Source organism: Carcharodon carcharias, chromosome 12 (assembly GCF_017639515.1).
Source record: "Carcharodon carcharias isolate sCarCar2 chromosome 12, sCarCar2.pri, whole genome shotgun sequence".
In the NCBI taxonomy this organism is placed as follows: domain Eukaryota; kingdom Metazoa; phylum Chordata; class Chondrichthyes; order Lamniformes; family Lamnidae; genus Carcharodon; species Carcharodon carcharias.
This window is the reverse complement of record NC_054478.1, coordinates 13,588,159-13,607,366: the sequence shown is the minus strand read 5'-3', so window position 1 is coordinate 13,607,366 and position 19,208 is coordinate 13,588,159. Positions and strand designations below refer to the sequence as shown.

General features: G+C 43.1%; 2 protein-coding genes across 4 annotated transcripts in view; one reads left to right on the top strand and one right to left on the bottom strand.

Annotated features, from left to right (window-relative positions):
• Window positions 1–19,208, top strand: part of LOC121284857 (ATP-binding cassette sub-family B member 6, mitochondrial-like) — a 219,282-nt gene that overhangs the window by 44,553 nt on the left and 155,521 nt on the right. The window lies entirely within an intron of this gene.
• Window positions 18,731–18,889, bottom strand: LOC121284793 (40S ribosomal protein S27-like). The gene has a single exon (XM_041200474.1). It carries the CDS (start codon window positions 18,887–18,889, stop codon window positions 18,731–18,733), a length of 159 nt encoding a protein of 52 aa, XP_041056408.1.

Below are 19,208 nucleotides of genomic sequence, written 5' to 3'. Positions count from 1 at the left end.
AGGTTCTAGCATTTTCCCAAAAACCGATGTTTGACTAACTGGCCTGTAGTTCACTGTTTTGTCTCTTCCCCCCTTTCTTGAAAAGCAGAATAACATTCCCAATCTATTGGAACCATTCCCGAATCAAAGGGTTTAGGAAAATCATAACCAGCACATCCACTATCTCTGTCGCTATCTCTTTTAGAACCTTAAGGTATATGCCATCAGGTCCTGGGGATTCCTCAGAATTTAGTCCCTTAAGCTTCTCTAATACTTTTTCTCTGCTAATATTAATTTATTTAATTTCCTCACTTTTTTAGCCCCTGGGTTACATCTACTTCTGGTATGAAACTTGTGTCTTCTGCTGTGAAGACACACAATATTTGTTCAGTGTCTCTGCCATTTCCTCATCCCCAATGGTAATTTTTCCTGTCTCTGTTTAAAGGGACCAACATTTACTTTAGTTACTTTTTTCCTTTTTATATACTTATAAAATCTTTTATCTGTTGTCATATTTCTGGCTAATTTACTCTCATATGTTCTGTTTCCACATTTTTAATCAACTGTTTGATGGTCCTCTGCTGGTTTCCAAAACGTCCTCAATTCTAAGACTTGTTACAGTTTTTTTTTTAAACATTATATGCCTCTTTTTTTAATCTAATACTATCCTTGACTTCCTGAGTAAGTCACAGATGGGTCTTCCTTCCTGAGTTTTTATTTCTCAATCTTTATTTTTGTTGAACATAATGTTTCTTTAAATGTTTCCCACTGTTCATTTACCTCCACATCTCTTAGTCTATTTACCCAATTAACCTGAGCCAGTTCTCCCCTCATACCTGTGTAATTGGCTTTAAGATTCTTGTTTATGATTGGTGTATGTCACTTTCAAACTTAACATGGAATTGAATGGTATTATGATCACTATTTCCCGGAGGATCTTTTACTATGACATTCCTAATCAATCCTGCTTCATTACACAATACTAAATCTAAGATAGCTTTATCTCTAGTTGATTCCATAATGTATTGCTCCAAGAAACTTCATGAAAACATTCTACAAACTCATCTTCTATACACGAACATACGAATTAGGAGCAGAAGTAGACAACTCGGCCCCTCGAGCCTGCTCTGCCATTCAATAAGAGATCACAGCTGATCTGATTGTAAGAGCCATCCACATTCCTGCCTACCCCAACAACGTTTCACCCCCTTGCTTATCAAGAACCTATCTAGCTCTGCCTTAAAAGTATTCAAAGACTCTGCTTCCACTGCTTTTTGAGGAAGAGAGTTCCAAAAACTCACAACCCTCTGAGAAAAGATTTCTCCTCATTTCAGTCTTAAACGAGCAACCCCTCATTTTTAACCCATGACCCTTAGTTCTAGATTCTCCCACAAGAGGAAACATTCTTTTCACATCCATCCTGTCAAGACTCCTCATGATCTTAAAGGTTTCAATCAAATCACCTCTTACTCTTCTAAATTCCAGTGAATACTAGCCTAGCCTGTCCAGCCTTTTCTCATAAAACAACCTGCCCATTCCTGGTATTAGTCTAGTAGACCTGCTTCTAATGCATTTACATCCTTAAAGGAAACCAATACTGTACACAGAAGTCTAGATGTGGTCTCACCAGTGCCCTGTAGAACTGGAGCATAACCCCCCTACTTTTGTAATCAATTCCCCTCACAATAAACGATAACATTCGATTAGCTTTCCTAATTACTTGCTGTACCTGAATACTTGCCTTTTGTGATTCATGCACTAGGGCATTCAGATCCCATAAGACATAGGAGCAGAAGTAGGCCGCTCGGCCCAGCGAGTCTGCTCTGCCGTTCAATGAGATCATGGCTGTCCCGATAATCCTCAACTCTATTTTCCTGCCTTTTGCCCATAGCCCTTGATTGCCTTACTGATTAAAAATCTGTCTATCTCAGTCTTGTATATACTTAATGACCCAGCCTCTACAGCCCTCTGCGGTATTGACTACCCTCTGAGAGAAGAAATTCCTCCTCATCTCTGTTTTAAATGGGTGACCCCTTACTCTGAGATTATGCCCTCTGGTCCTAGACTCTCCCACAAGGGGAAACCACCTCTCTCAGCATCTACACTGTCAAGCCCCCTAAGAACCTTATATGTTTCAATAGGGTAGTTTCTCATTCTTTTAAACTCCAGTGAGTACAGGCCCAACCTAATCAACCTCTCCTCATAAGAAAATCCCTCCAGCTCCTCTACTCTTCCAGCCAAAGTACATAACCTCACATTTTCCCACGTTATATTCTATCTGCCAAGTTTTTGCCCACTCACCTAACCTGTCGATATCCCTCTGTAGACTCATTGTGTCATCCTCACCACTTGCTTTCCCACCTATTTTTGTATCATCAACAAATTTGGCGGTAGTATGTTCATTTCCCTCATCCAAGTCATTAATATATATTGTAAATATTGGCCCCAGCACTGATCCCTGTGGCACTTCACTAGTTACAGGTTGCCATCCTGAAGATGCCACCCTTTATCCCAATTCCAACTCTCTGTCTTCTATTGGTTAGCCAATCTTCTATCCATGCTAATATATTACCCCCAACGCCATGGGCTCTTATCTTATTAAAGTGACCTTACGTGCGTTACTTTACCAAACGCCTTTTGGAAATCCAAATATATTACATCTACTAGTTCCCCTTTATTTATCTTGCTTGTTGCCTCCTGAAAGCATTCTAAGTTTATCAGGCATTATTTTCCCCTTAATGAAGCCATGCTGACTCTGCTTGATTAGATTATGTAATTCTAAATGCTCTGCTATGACATCTTTATAATAGACTGTAACATTTTCCCAATGACCAATGTTAAACTAACTGGCCTATAGTTACCTATAGTTTTTTGTCTCCCTTTTTGAATAAGGGTGTTACATTGGCAGTTTTCCAATCCTCTGGGACTTTTCCAGCATCTAGGGATTCTTGGAAGATTACTACCAGTGCACCCACTATCTGTGTAGCTACTTCCTTTAATATCCTAGGATGCAACCCATCAGGTCCAAGGGACTTATTGGCCTTTTAGCCCCATTAGTTTCACTTGTATGTTTCCCTAGTCCCTCTCAATCATGGAACTCTGCAATTTCTCACCATTTGGATAATATGTTTTTTTATTCTTCCTGCCAAAATGGACAATTTCATACTTGCCCACTTTATACTCCTTTTGTCAAATCTTTGCCCACTCTCTTAACCTTTGTAGTCTCCTTGCATCCTCTTCATGACTTACTTTCCTACCTATCTTTGTGTCATTAGCAAATTTAGCAACCATACCTTCAGTCCCTTCATCCAAGTCATTTATGTAAATTATAAAAAATTATTCTAGACCGCTTTTGTCATTTGATTGTCCCTGTCTTTATGACAATTAAAGCCCCTACAGTTATTACATTACCTTTATTTCAGGCTCCAATTATTTCTTGTTTAATGCTCTGCCCAATAGTATAACTATTGTTAGGAGGCCTATAAACTACTCCCACCAGTGTTTTCTGACTCTCGCTATTCTTAATTTGCACCCATACTGATTCTACTTCATGATTTTCTGAGGCCAGATCCTATTTCACTCATGTCCTTATGACATCCTTTATTATCAGGGCCACCCATCCTCCTTTTCCATTCTGTCTGTCTTTTCGAAATATTGTGTACCCTGGAATATTTATTTCCCAACCTTGATCACCTTGTAACCATATCCCTGTAATGGCGATTTGATCGGAATCATTTAACTCTATTTGTGCCACTAATTCACCTGCCTTATTGTAGATGCTACATGCATTCAGATAAAGAACCTTTAACTTCATTTTTTTTACTTCTATTCCCTGCAATGATCTTATTCAATGATGTACAATTTATGTTAAACTCTCTGCCCCTTCCTGTCCTACAAATGCTTGCCTTTACCCACATTTCTATACTGTTCTGATGCCTCGACCTCCCTCTTTGAATTTCTAAATCTCCCTTCACCTCAACCATCTCCCCTCCCACTCCACCCAGTTTATTTAAAGTCCTGTCCACAGCCCTAGTTTTAAAATTGGCTAGGACTCTGATCCTAATCCAGTTCAAAGTAGAACCCATCCCAACGGAATAGCTCATTCCTTCCTGAGTACTGATGCCACTGGTCCATGAGCTGAAACCCCTTCTATCCACACCACTCTGCGCCGTGTATTTAATTCTCTAATCTGTTTGACTTTATGCCAGTTGGCGTGTGGCTCAGGTAACAATCCAGAGATGATTACCTTTGATGTTCTGCTTTTTAATTTGGGCCCTAACTTTTCAAATTCTCTTAGGTAGAACCAAGAATGCTGATCTGCTATGTCATTGGTTCCCTCATGGACCACAACAACTGGATCCTACCCCTCCCACTTAAGTTCCTATCCAGCTGGCACTGGGCAGGCAACGCAAACCTTCGGAGCTCCCTGTCATGGCTGCAGAGAACAGTATCTATCCCCCTAACTATACTGTCTCCTGTCACCACCACATGCCTCTTTGCTCCCTCCCACTTGAATGCCATCGTTCATTGTGGGCAGTCTGCTCATTCACTACTGTGCAGTCCTTCTCCTCATCCACACAGGTAACAAGCCCCTCGTTCATACCTGTTGGACAAAGTCAGGGGCTGAGGCTCCTCCATCACTACATGCTGGTTCCCCATACCTGCCTGACTTGCAGTAATACCCTCCTATCCCTGACTAGTGATCAACTCTGAAGTTCTGCCTAACCTAAGGGGTCTAATTGCCTGCTGGAACAAAGTGTCCAGGTAACTCTCCCCCTCCCTGATGCTCTGCAATGCCCACAACTCCAACTCTAGCTCAGCAACTCTGAGCCAAAGTTGCCTAAGCTGCAGACACTTGCTGCAGAAATGGTTGTGAGGGATTGCAGTGCATTCCACAGATTCCTACGTGCTACAGTCACGGCACACCACCAGTCCTGCCATTTCTGTCAAACCTTCTTTATTTATAATTAGTCAATTAGTTAATAATTTACATGGATAAAGTAATAGAAAGTTGACTCACCTAGCTTGGAGACAAAAGTAGAAAGCTCACCAACTACTGGAGGCTGAAAAGAAGTAGAAAAGAGGAGCACCTCTTTGTGCCTGCACCGGATTCTCACCTGAACCTAATTCCCAACTGCACACTCTTTCTGCATCTCGCTCTGGCAGTGTCTCCTCTCTGCGTCCCCTTAGTTCAAACGCAGCTATTTGTACCCAAAAAGAAACAAGCACTTACAATGCTGTAACCGGCAACTTTGGACTTGACTCTGGACTTAATGCAGATGGCTATTTGGTCGATATAAGCGACTGCCTGTTTTAAATTCAGGTGTTTTATGTGGTGTGGACTGTAATAACTCAAAATTGAAGGACCAGAGCTGACCTGATATAATTTACTTGGATTTTCAGAAGGTAATGTTCTGTTCACGAGACCCCTGATAATTCAGACTGTGAAGACCATTCAAGACCGTGAAAATGACCACTGCGGAAAATGTATGTCCACTATGGACTCTGCACTGCCCATTTAATATCCTGAAAGAGTCTCCCATATTAAAACTCTGATTTCCAACATAATGGTCCTTAACCCATGTAGGTAGAGTGAGACCTGCCCAGGAGGAGGTGGAGCGACAGAGGGTGTCCAGCAGGACAGTTAAAGAGATCAATGATCGTTGCACTGTAATTAAAAAGCCAAGTTTCATTGCCTCTGCAGAGTGGGATACAAAGAGTGCTGCTGTTGCTACTTTGAAAGATATTTTGATTCACTGCACATTTTAAATTAAAGCATCTCAAGGCAGTCAAGCTGTTCCCTCACTTGATGGTAAGTGCTTTTGTAACCAATCAGGACCAAATGACACAGAACAACCAGCTAACATGTTTGTGTTTTGTGCAGAATCAGAGTGTTGTCTGCTGAAGACGTGATGAGAGAGAGAGTGCCCAAACAATCCCATCTTCGGCCTTCAGTGGAGAAACTAAATGAAGGAGTCAGCTGGCCCTTCCAGTGGTTGAGACAGATGTTAAAGATTCTGTGGTCACATTCAGAGAGCAGGGAGTTCAGTGACTGTCATGTGTAACATTCCTCCCTTAACCTATATCAAAAACAGATTAACTGCTTGTACATCCTGTTAAAGTCTGTGGGATCTTGCTGTTGCATTTGCTACACAACAACAGTCTCCACAGTGCACTGTAATTTGTTTTGCCACAAGCTGTCTGGGATGTTTCTAAGAGATGTCCGGGGGGGGGGGGGTGGTTAAAATGGGCGTGAATCTTTGTCTCAGAAACCCTGTGGGTTAAGTCTGTGTCCTGGGGTCAGGAAGCCACGATGCTCTACTCTTGGAGAAACCCCTGTGAGTTTGGTTGTGGTTATCATCGACTAGTCTGCTTCCTCTTCCTGCTCCCCAACCACCCAGGACATATACATGGAGTGTGGATTTACCAGCTAGTAGTTACTTGTGCTGAACTAGTGAACCTCGCCTTCTCTGGGGAAATTCACAAGGAAAAGCTAGACAGGATCTAACTCAAACATACAGGAAACCAGGGTTGCAACTATTGGTCTCATTCTCTCCATCCCACCCCTTAATTTTCTATCTCTTGCCCCAAACTTAATTGGACTTTAATAAAAGAAAAATACTGGGTCTGCTCCGAGCCAGCAGGTTTGTTCTAAATTTTCAATAAGGTCATTAGCAGGTTAATTAATGAATGTAAATATTACTGACTCTATGAAATCCAGTTCAAGCAACTTTTTGAAAGTTGATCTCAAAAGTAGTTTGTCCACGGGTTTTCACATGGATGCCAATTCGATTGATGTACCCTGTCCAGTAGTTGGAACTTGGAACGCTTTGGTCGTGGGATTTCTCATCCCCTTGGAGCAACAGTCACATTGACTCTGAGAGATTCTGAGGAAGCTCAACCTCCTCTGTGCTTTTTCTCCCTTTTAAAATAGGCAGATATGCCTTCTAAACATAATCCTTGCTGCTTGCCCTCTTTCCCCTTGTTCCCTGAACCAGTTTCGAAGGATATAAAAAGAGCCTGTGAGCTCCTCCTAACGAGAAATGTGTTGGCGCCACATTAAAGAGACAGAGTTAAATGCCATCTTTTGAACACTCATCGACCTGTTCGGTGGGTCGGCAGTGGGGGGGTCAGCTTTCTCACCAGTTAAGATTAAGGGCAGGACTCCTTTAACAAAGGCAATGCCAAGCTGGTTTACTGGCTGAGACAAGGCTCCTTTTGTCTGTATGTGTAAACGATTGCCAAAGTGAGATGGCTGAGGATTGGAGACTGACATGGGACGTGTTTCTGCTTTTGTTTCTCAATCTGCATCTGCAGTGAAAAGGCAGCAGAGACTTCAGAGAGTGGAATTAAGTTCAAAGGAACTGGCTGGTGCTGAGAGAGGCTCACCATTTGCGGGAAAAATAGTTCAAGTGAGCAGTGAGTGTTTCTGCATAGCTCTAGTGCTGATACTATGAGCGCACTCATTGATAGGATGATAGAAGATAAGCTGCTTTCATGGTATTGGCTGAGAATGGACTGCCAAAGAAGCAATTGTTTTGAATTACTGGCAAGAATCCAAAACACTTCCACAACAATTACAAAATGACAGCATTCATACACCAGTCGCTGAAGGTAAGCATGCAGGTGCAGCAGGCAGTAAAGAAGGCAAATGATATGTGGGCCTTCATACCCAGAGGATTCGAGTACAAGAACAGGGACGTCTTGCTGCAATTGTACAGGGCCTTGGTGAGACCACACTTGGAATATTGTGTACAGTTTTGGTCTCCTTATCTGAGGAAGGATGTTCTTGCGATAGAGGGAGTGTAGCGAAGGTTTACTAGACTGATTCTTGGGATGGCGGGACTGACGCATGAGGAGAGATTGATTCGGTTAGGATTATATTCACTGGAGTTCAGAAGAATGAGGGGGGATCTCATAGAAACCTATAACAGGACTAGACAGGGTAGATGCAGGAAGGATGTTCCATATGGTGGGGGAGACCAGAACCAGAGGTCACAGTCTGAGGATACAAGGTAGACCATTTAGGACATAGATGAGGAGAAATTTCTTCATCCAGAGAGTGGTGAGCCTGTGGAATTTGCTACCACAGAAAGTAGTTGAGACCAAAACATTGTACGTTTTCAAGAAGGAGTTAGATATAGCTCTTGGAGCAAAAGGGATCAAAGGGTATGGGGAGAAAGCGGGAGCAGGCTATGGAGTTGGATGATCAGCCATGATCATAATGAATGGCGGAGCAGGCTCGAAGGGCCGAATGGCCTACTCACCCTATATTCTATATTTCTATCTCAAGATCAAACTCTCTCTCCTACAGAATCTCTCATCTCCTCAGCAAAATGATGGAAGGTGTCGTTGACAGTGCTATCAAGCGGCACTTATGCATCACCCAGTAACCTGCTCACTGGCACTGTTTGGGTTCTGTAAGGGCCATGCATCTCCGGATCTCAATAGCCTTGGTCCATACCTAGCACAAAGGAAGATGGTTGTGGTTGTTGGAGGTCAGTCATCTCAGCCCCAGGACATCACTGCAGGAGTTCCTCAGGGTAGTGCCCTGGGCTCAACCATCTTCAGCTGCTTCATCAATCCCCATCCTTCCTTCATAAGGTCAGAAGTGGGGATGTGCAATCATCAGTGAACAATGTTCAGCACCGTTCATGACTCCTCAGATACTGAAGCAGCCATGTCCAAATGCAGCAAGACCTGGACAATATCCAGGCTTGGGCACAAATGGCAAGTAATGTTTGTGCCACACAAGTGCCAGGCAATGACCATCTCCAACAAGAGGGAACCCAATCATTGCCCCTGATGTTCAATGGCATTATATCACTGAGTCCCCCACTATTAAAATCCTGAGGGTTACCATTGACCAGAAACTGAACTGGACTAGCCATATAAATACTGTGGCTACAAGACCAGGTCAGAGGCTTGGAATCCTGCTGTGAGTAACACACCTCCTGACTCCCCAAAGCCTGTCCACCATCTACAAGACATAAGTCAGGAGTGTGTTGGAATACTCTCCACTTGCTTGGATGAGTGCAGCTCCAATAACACTCAAGAAGCTTGACACCATCCAGGACAAAGCAGCCCACTTGATTGGCACCACACCCATAAACATTCACTCCCTCCACCACCGACGCACTGTAGCAGCCGTGTGTACCATCTAAAAAATGCACTGCAGGGATTCACCAAGGCTCCTTCTACAGCACCTTCCAAACCCACAACCAGTACCATCTAGAATGACAAGAGCAGCAGGTAGATGGGAACACCACCACCTGGAAGTTCCCCTCCAAGTCACTCGCCATCTTGACTTGGAAATATATCGCCGTTCCTTCACTGTCGCTGGGTCACAATCCTGGAACTCTCTTCCTAACAGCACTGTGGATATACCTACACCACACAGACTGCAGCGGTTTAAGGAGGCAGCTCACCACCACCTTCTCAAGGGCAACTCGCGATGGGCAATAAATGCTGGTCCAGCCAGTGAAGCCCACATGCCATGAATGAATTTTTAAAAAATATGGACAAAGAGCTGAACTCTTGAGGTGAGGTGAGCGTGACTGCCCTTGACATCAAGGCAGCATTTGACCGAGTGAGGCATCAAGGAACCCTAGCAACACTGAAGTTAATGGGAATAAGTGGGAAAACAGTCCACTGGTTAGAGTCAGACCTAGCACAAAGGAAAATGGTTGTGGTTATTGGAGGTCAATCTCCTCAGCTCCAGGACATCACTGTAGGAGCTCTTCAGGGTAGTGTCCTAGGCCCAACCATCTTCAGCTGTAAGACCATGAGACGTAGGAGCAGAAGTAGGCCATTTGGCCTCTCGAGTCTGCTCCACCATTCAGTGAGATCATGGCTGACCTGATGATCCTCAATTCCACTTTCTGCCTTTGCCCCATAACCCTTGATTCCCTTACTGATTAAAAATCTGTTCATCTTACCTTGAATATACTTAACGACCCAGCCTCTTCAGCCCTCTGCGTTAAAGAATTCCACAGGTTCACTACCCTCTGAGAGATGAACATCCTCCTCATCTCTGTCCTAAATGGGTGACCCGTTACTCTGAGATTACCCCCTCTGCTCCTAGACTCTCCCACAATGGGAAACAATCTCTCAGCATCTACCCTGTCAAGCCCCCTAAGAATCTTTTATGTTTCAATAAGGTCGTCTCTCATTCTTCTAAATTCCAATGAGTACAGGCCCAACCTACTCAACCTCTCCTCATAAGAAAATCCATCCATACCCAGGATCAACCTAGTGAACCTTCTCTGGACTGCCTCCAATGCCAGTATATCTTTCCTTAGATAAGGGGACCAAAACTGTTCACAGTATTCTAGGTGTGGTCTAACTAGTGCCTTGTATAGTTTTCGAAAGACTTCCCTATTTTTATATTCCATTCCCTTTGAAATAAAGGCCAACATTCCATTTGCCTTCCCTATTACCTGCTGAACTTGTATACTAACTTTTTGTGATTCATGCACGAGGACCCCCAAATCCCTCTGTGCTCAGCTTTCTTCGGTCTTTCTCCATTTAAATAATATTCAGCTCCTCCCTTCTTCCTGCCAAGGTGCATAACCTCACATTTTCCCACATTATATTCCATCTGTCATGTTTTAGCCCACTCACTTAACCTGTCTATATCCCTCTGTAGACTCTTTGTGTCAGCCTCACCATTTGCCTTCCCACCTATTTTGTCATCTGCAAACTTGGCGATGATACATTCACTTCCCTCATCCCAAGTCATTAATATATATTATAAATAATAGTGGCCCTGGCACTGATCCCTGTGGCACTCCCCTAGTTACAGATTGTCATCCTGAAAATGGCCCCCTTTTCCCAACTCTGTCTTCTACTAGTTAGCCAATCTTCTATCCGTGCTAAGATACTACCCCCAACACCATGGGCTCCTTGTTAGCTTAAATAGCCTTATGTGCTGTACCTTCTCGAATGCCTTTTGGAAATCCAAATACATTACATCTACTGGTTCCTCTTTATCCACCCTGCCTGTTAACCACCTCAAAGAATCCTAATAAGTTTGTCAGGCATAATTTCCCCTTAATGAATCTAATATGACTGCTTGATTTAGATTATGTAATTCTAAGTGCTGTGCCATGTCATCCTTTATTATAGACTGTAAGATTTTCCTAATGACCAATGTTAAATTAACTGGCCTATAGTTACCTGTTTTCATGTCTCTCCCTTTTCGAATAAGAGTGTTACATTGGCAGTTTTCCAGTCACAGAGGTCTATAACCCAGAAAAAGGCCCATCAAGTCTGCACTGGTCAAACAAGTACCTAACTATTCTAATCCCATTTTCCAGCACCAGGCCCATAGCAAGTGCACATGTCCTCTGGGACTTTTCCAGAACCTAAGGATTCTTGGAATATCACTACCAGTGCATCCACTCTGTGTAGCTACTTCCTTTAATATCGTAGGCTACCACCCATCAGGTCCAGGGGATTTATCAGCCTTTAGTCCCATTAGTTTTCCTAGTACTTTTTCTCCAATGATAGTTATTGTATTTATTTCCCCCTCCCCCTTTTGCCCCATGACTATTTAGTATTTTTGGAATGCTATTAGTGTCTTCTACCGTGAAGACTGATGCAAAGTATTTATTCAACTCCTCTGTCATTTCCTGGTTCCACATTATTATTTCCCCAGTCTCATTCTCTAAGCAGCCTCTGTTCACTTTGACCTCTTTATACATTTAAAGACACTCTTATTGTCCATTTTTGTACTACTTTCTAGTTTACTGTTAGTTTATTTTCTCCCTCTTTATTTTTTTGGTCATTTTTGTTGGTTTTTAAAACTTTCCCAATCCTCTGGCTTACCACTAATCTTTGCCACATTGTACGGTTTTTCTTTCAGTTTAATGCTATCCTTAACTCCCTTGATTAACCATTGTTGGTTTATCCTCTTCCTAGAATCCTTCCCCCTCACTGGGATATATCTTTATTGTGAGTCATGAACTATCTTCTTAAACATCTGCCATTGATTATCAACCATCTTTTTTGCTAAACTCCTTTCCCAGTCCACTCCAGCCAACTCCTGCTCTCATTCCTTTGTAATTACCCTTATTGAAGTTTATCACAATTATTTCCCACCCAAGTTTCTCACTCTCAAACTGAATACTAAATTCTGTCATGTTATGGTCACTGTTTCCTAGGATATCTTTTACTCTGAGATCTTTATTAAACCTGCCTCATTACACATTACCAGATCCAATATGGCCTGATCCTTGATTGTTCCAGGAAACTGCCCCAAATACACTCTGAATTCTTGCTCATGGCTACCTTTGCCAATTTGATTTTCCTGATCTACATGATGATTAGAGTCACCCATGATTAATGTACTACCCTTTTTACATGCTCTCATTATCTCCCAATTTATTCTCTATCCTACAGTATAGCTACTGTTAGAGGGCCTGTAGACTACACCCACCAGCGTCGTCTTCCCCTCCTTATTTCTTACCTCCACGCATATGGATTCCACATCTTCCGATCCAAGGTCATTTCTTGCTATCGTACTTATTCCATCTTGTACTAACAAAGCTACCCCATCACCCTTTCCTTCCTGCCTGTCCTTTCAAAAAGTCACATGCCCCTGAATATTTAGTTCCCCGCTTTGAACTCCGTGTAACCATGTCTCCGTAATGGCTATAAGATCATACCCATTAACCTCTATAAGTGCCGTTAATTGATTTATTTTGTTCAGAATACTATGTGCATTTAAGTATAGAGGCATTAAGTTTGCCTTTTTACTATCTTTTCCTCCCTTTGACCCTATTTTTTGCTGTTTTTTTTATATTTGTACACTCTGTCCCTTCCTGTCACACTCTAGGTATCATTACCTAAATTGCTGCTCTGCAATGCTGCCATGTCCTTTTGCTTTGTAAACCCGTATCCCCTCTCCAGAACCTACACCCTCCCACACCCCCTATTTAGTTTAAAGCCTGCTCTACAGCCCTAGTTATTCGATCAGATCCTGATGGACTTCATCCCAGGGTCTTAAAAGACATGGCTAGTGAGATAGTTGATGCATTGGTTTTAATTTTCCAAAACTCTGTAGATTCAGCGAAGGTCCCATTAGATTGCAAGAAAGAAAATTTAACTCCATTATACAAAGAGGGAGAGAGATGGAAAGTGGGAAACTACAGGCCAGTTAGCTTAACGTCTGTCATAGGGAAAATGTTGGAAGCCATTACTTAAATAAGTTATAGCAGGGCACTTGGATAAGTTCAAGGCAGAGTCAACATGGTTTTGTGAAAGGGGAATCATGTTTAACCAAATTATTGAAGTCCTTTGAGGAAGTAACGTGTGCTGTGGATAAAGGGGAACTGGTGGATGTAGATTTTCAGAAGGCGGTTGATAAAGTGCCAAATCAAAGATTATTGTGGAAAATAGAAGCTCATGGTATTGGGGGTAACATATTGGCATGGATAGAAGATTGGCTGGCTAGGAAACAGTGTAGGCATAAATGGGTCTTTTTCAGGTTGGCAAGATGTAATGAGTGGTGTGCTACAGGGATCAGTGCTGGGACCTCAACTGTTTACAATTTATATAAATGACTTGGATAAAGGGATGGTTGCTAAATTTGCTGATGACACAAAGGTATGAAAACATTTTGTGAAGAGTATGTAAGGAGGCTACAAAAGATCGATTAAGTGAATGTGCAAAGACCTGACAAATGGAATATATTATGGGAAAATGTGAAATTGTCCATTTTGGCAGGAAGAATAAGAGAGAGGGATATTACCTAAATGGTGAGAGATTGCAGAGCTTGAGGTGCCAAGGGATCTTAGTGCATGAATCACAAAAGGCTAGTATGCAGGCACAGCAAGTAATTAGGAAAGCTAATAGAATGTTATCATTTATTGTGAGGGGAATTGAATACAAAAGAGGGGAGGTTATGCTTCAATTATACAGAGCACTAGTGAGACCACATCTGATGTACTGCGTAAAGTATTGGTCACCTTATCTAAGGAAGAATGTAAATGCATTGGAAGCAGTTCAGAGAAGGTTTATCAGATGAATACCTGGAAATGGTGGGTTGTCTTATGAGGAAAGGTTGGACAGACTAGGCTTGTGTGCACTGGAGTTTAGAAGAGTAAGAGGTGACTTGATTGAAATGTATAAGATCCTTGACAGGGTCAGTGTGGAGAGGATGTTTTGCCTTGTGGAAGAATCTAGAACTAGGGGGTCACTGTTTAAAAATAAGGGGTCAACCATTTAAAACGGAGATGTGGCGAAATTTTTTCTGAGGTTCGTGAGTCTTTGGTGGATAGATTCTTGGTAAGCAAGAAGTGGGGGGGGTGATAGGTTATCTGGGGTAGATGGGATGCAGACTTGAGGTTACTATCAGATCATCCCTGATCTTATTATGAATGGCTTACTTCTGCACCATGTTCATATGTTCTCCAGGGCACTGGTCCAGCACTGTTTCATCAATGACCTTCCCTGCATCATAAGATCAGAAGTGGGGATTTTGCTGATGATTGCACAATGTTCAGCCCCATTCGTGACTCCTCAGATACTGAAGCAATCAGTGTCCAAAAGCAACAAGGCTTGGACAATATTCAGGCTTGGGCTGATAAGTGGCAAGTAACATTTGTGCCACACTAGTCCCACGCAATGACCATCTCCCCCTGACATTCAATAGCGTCACCATTGCTGAATCCCCTACTCTCAACATCGTGGGGAGTTACCATTGATCAGAAACTGAACTGGACCAGCCATATTGTTTTTGATCCAAGGACAGACCCCCAGGTTTTTGGTAAGATTCAGTTAGGGACCAATAATGTTAAATTAGACAAAGTTTGATATTTAAGACACTTGCTTAGCGAACAAAGCCTCAAGATTCCACAAGTGGTGAACAAACAAAAGTAAGCATTACTATACAAGGGTAGAAACATACAGCACTATGCAATATCTACCTTATACTCTATCATTCGGGGTAAGTTTGTGGTACCTGTGAATTAATAAGCCAACTGTGGTTGAACACACCACACTATACAATAAGTGGCAGATTACCACCAGGTCTGAGTCCGTTGATTTCTCAACAACCCACACAGTTGTGAGTAACACTGGGTCAACCAATCTCACTGAAACGCTGTCTCTCATGAGGGATTCTAGTCTTCACCTTCGAAAATCTGACCTTTTGAATTCTCTCAAAGTTGCTCCAACCCAGACGACAACAACGGCCCACTTCGCAAGGTTTCAGTCTCCTCTCCCGAGATTTCATTCCCTGGATTCCCAAGGATACACCCCAGCGCCAACTCGGAAGCGCAACTTCAGATCTTCGACTGTGCCAATCAGAACACTGCTGATCCAAAGGGGTACCTTTGCCCCAGCTGCCCACAGTATGACGTCACCAACCTTCAGCTGCCTTCTTCACTTAGTCTGCTCCCTGCAGCTCTTTTCCTGTTTGGAGCTTGTTTCTCTAGTCTTTTTTTTAACCTGAACTGGAACCTTTTCCTGTCCCTGTGCCCTCTCTGGGACTCTCCCTGTCACCTCCTTTTGGGACACCCTCCCTGTCACCTCTCCTTTTGGGACCTCTTCCTGTCCCCTGGCTGGCACTAGTCTTCCGGCACCTGATTGGACTTTTATGCTGTGTTCTCTTCCTGCCCAGGTGCACTGGGCCAAACGAACTCAAAAGTGTGCAACTGCGCTTACGCAGCCCACTCCCAGTCTATCCAATTGCAAAAGTTCCAAGGCTCATCGGGAGTTGAAGTTCCCGACCTCTGCTCTCCTTGAGGTATTGTTTTCGTAACAATATAAATACTGTGGCTACAAAAGCAGATCATAGGCTGGGAACCCTACAGCAATTAACTCGCCTCCTGACTCCCAAAAGCCTATTCATCGTCTACAAAATACTCTCCACGTGCCTGGATGAGTGCAGCATCAACAAAATTCAAGAAGCTCAACATCATCCAGGGCAAACCAGTCCGCTTGATTGGCACTCTATCCACAAACGTTCACTCCCTCTATCACCAATGCACAGTGGCAGCAATGTACTATCTACAAGTAGCAACCACCCAAAGCTCTTTAAACAGCACCTTCCAAGCCCACGACCTCTACCATCTAGAAGGACAAGAGCAGCAGATACATGGGAACACCACCACCTGGAAGCTTCCATCTTAGCCACTCACCGTCCTGACTTGGAACTGTATTGCCATTCCTTCACCATCACTGGGTCAAAATTCTGGAACTCCCTTACTAACAGCACTCTGGGTGTGCCTATATCACAAAGGCTGCAGCGGTTCAAGAAGACAGTTCACCACTACCTTCTCAAGGTCAATTAGGAATGGCCAATAAATGCTGGCCCAGCCAATGAAGCCCACATCCGGTGAAAGAATTCTTCTTTAATTTGTACATACGAACAAGGAGCAGGAGTAAGCAATTCAGCCCTCGAGCCTGCCCTGCCATTTAATAAGATCATGGCTGATCTGAAAGTAACCTCAAATCTGCATCCCACCTACTGTCGATAACCTATCACTCCCTTGCTTACCAAGAATCTAGTCACCTCTGCCTTAAAAATATTCAAAGATTCTGCTTCCATCACCTTTTCAGGAAGAGAGTTCCAAAAACACTTGACCCTCTGAGGGAAAAAAATTTCTTCTCATCTCTGTTTAAATGGGCGACCCCCTATTTTTAAACAGTGACCCCTAGTTCTAGACTCTTCCACAAGAGGAAACATCCTCTCCACATCCACCCTGTCAAGACCCCTCAGGATCTTTAATGTTTCAATCAAGTCAGCTCTTACTCTTCTAAACTCCAGCAGATATAAGCTTAGCCTGGGAGGTGGGAGTCACTGGCTAGATCAGCATTTATTGTCCATCCTTTAATTGCCCTTGAGCAGGTGGTGGTGAGCTGCCTTCTTGAGCCACTGCAGTCCATGTGGTGTAGGTACACCCACAGTGCTGTTAGGGAGGGAGTTCCAGGATTTGACCCAGCGACTGTGTAGGAACGGTGATATATTTCCAAGTCAGGATGGTAAGTGACTTGGAGGGGAAATCCAGGTGGTGGTGTTCCCATATGTCTGATGCACTTGTCTTTCTAGATGGTAGAGGTCGTGGGCTTGGAAAGTGCTGTCTAAGGATCCTGGTGAGTTTCTGTATGGCAACTACTAGATCGCACACACTGCTGCTACTGTGCGTTGGTGGTGGAGGGAGTGAATCTTTGCAAATAAGGTGCCAATCAAGCAGGCTGCTTTGTGCTGGATGGTGTCAAGTTTCTTGAGTGTTGTGGGAGCTGCACTCATCCCAGCAAGTGGGGAGTATTCCATCACACTCCTGACTTGTGCCCTGGAAATGGTGGACAGGCTTTGGGGAGTCAGGAGGTGAGTTACTTGCTGCAGGATTCCCAGCCTCTGACCTGCTCTTGTAGCCACAGTGTTTAAATGGCTAGTCCAGTCCAGTTTCTGGTCAGCAAAAAAAGCAAAATACTGGAAACCTAAAGTAGAAAAAGCATGGCAAGCAGCATAACTGGGGAGAAGCAGAGTTAACTTTTCAGATTGATGACCTTTCATCAGAATTGGAAGAATATAGTGATGCAATATGCTTTAGGCAAATAAAGGAAAGGGGGATCAAAGGCTTGTGATGGGGGAGCAGACAGGAGTGATTAAATGATTAAAAAAAAAATGGTGTGCGAGGTAATATGGGATAATAGTGGAACAAATGACTTCAGTGACTTATGCACATATACTCCCAGGTCCCTCTGCTCTTGCACCCCCTTTTAGAATTGTACCCTTTATTTTATCTTGACTCTGCATTTTTCCTACCAAAATGAATGACTGCACATTTCTCTGCATTAAATTTCATCTGTCACTTGTCCACCTATTGTACCAACCTGCCCAAGCCCCTTTTTGAAGCTCGACATTATCCTCCTCACAGTTCGCAGTGCTCCAACTTTTGCATCAACCGTAGATTTTGAAATTCTGCCCTGTACACCAAGGCCTTAGATTTTTTTTGTACCTGACTTACTCCATTTTAGTGATCTGTGTACACATACCCGACTTCTCTTCGGACCTCCACTGCTCCTAGGTTTTCACAATTAAAAAAATACATATTCCAGTTCTGTTCTATTTTGGTCCAAAGTGGGTGACCTGAAAATACCTGTATTCAAATCAATCTATGCTCTTGTCTACACTACTAACTACGCCACCAATCTGTGTCAGTGGCATACTTGGACATACAGCTCTCTCGTGCTTTATGTAATTTGTTGATAAGTATAGTTGAGCCCCCAGAGCAGTACACTATGGAACACCATTAGGGACTTCCTTCTGATTTAAGTACATACACGTTACCCCTACTCTCGGCCTTCTACTGCCTAACCAATCTCCTAAATTTATCAGTAATTTGCCTTCAATTTGTGAACTTTAATTTTAGCTAACAGTCTCTTATGTGGAACCTTATTGAATGTCGCCTGGAAGTCCATAAAACTACATTCATAGATATTCTCCTGTCTACTATTATAGTTACTTCCTCGAAAAAAATCAATTATGTTTGTCAGATGTGCTCATTAGACATGTTTACAAATTCATGTTTTTTTTTTGGATTGTGAACACAGTCTGATTTTACTAGTTAGACTCTGTGGATACACAACGGTGAAACACTGTAAATGCCCTCTTTAACCAACAGCAATTTACAATCACACTAATTGCAATCAATGAAATTACAGGCTCTATATCCCAAGGGTTGTAGTCATTGGAAATCAATGCAGTCATTAGCCCAGACCATCCTCCTGCTGATTCTGCTCAGCGTTGCTTTCTCTGGAATGAGCAGCCTTCTGTGAGCCTGGCCTTGCCCCCAGTGGGCTGGCACAGAACAGTGGAACAGCCGACACACAGCACGACAGTCTGAGCATGGCTGAACACCGTCGTGATCTTGTAGCAGCCTGGGCACTTGACATCCATGTAATAGGAGCTGGGGCTTTGTGCCAGATGTTTTTTCTTGTGTTGCTTCCGTTTCTCCTTAAAGACGGTCAGAAAGATCGCAGACAACACTTGCCCTCCTGTTCCAGAGCCCAGATGCTGGCTCTCTTTAATCAACGCAAACTCTCTTAAGTACTCAATCACTCAGTCCTTAATTATAGCTTCTGTTAATGTGCACACGACAGGTGTCTGACTAACAGGTCTATAATTTCCAGGTTTGTGTTCTCAAACATTTTTCTAAAAATTGCAAATATAATGCTACTATTTACAAATATTCAGCAAGCCTGCCATTTCCTTATTT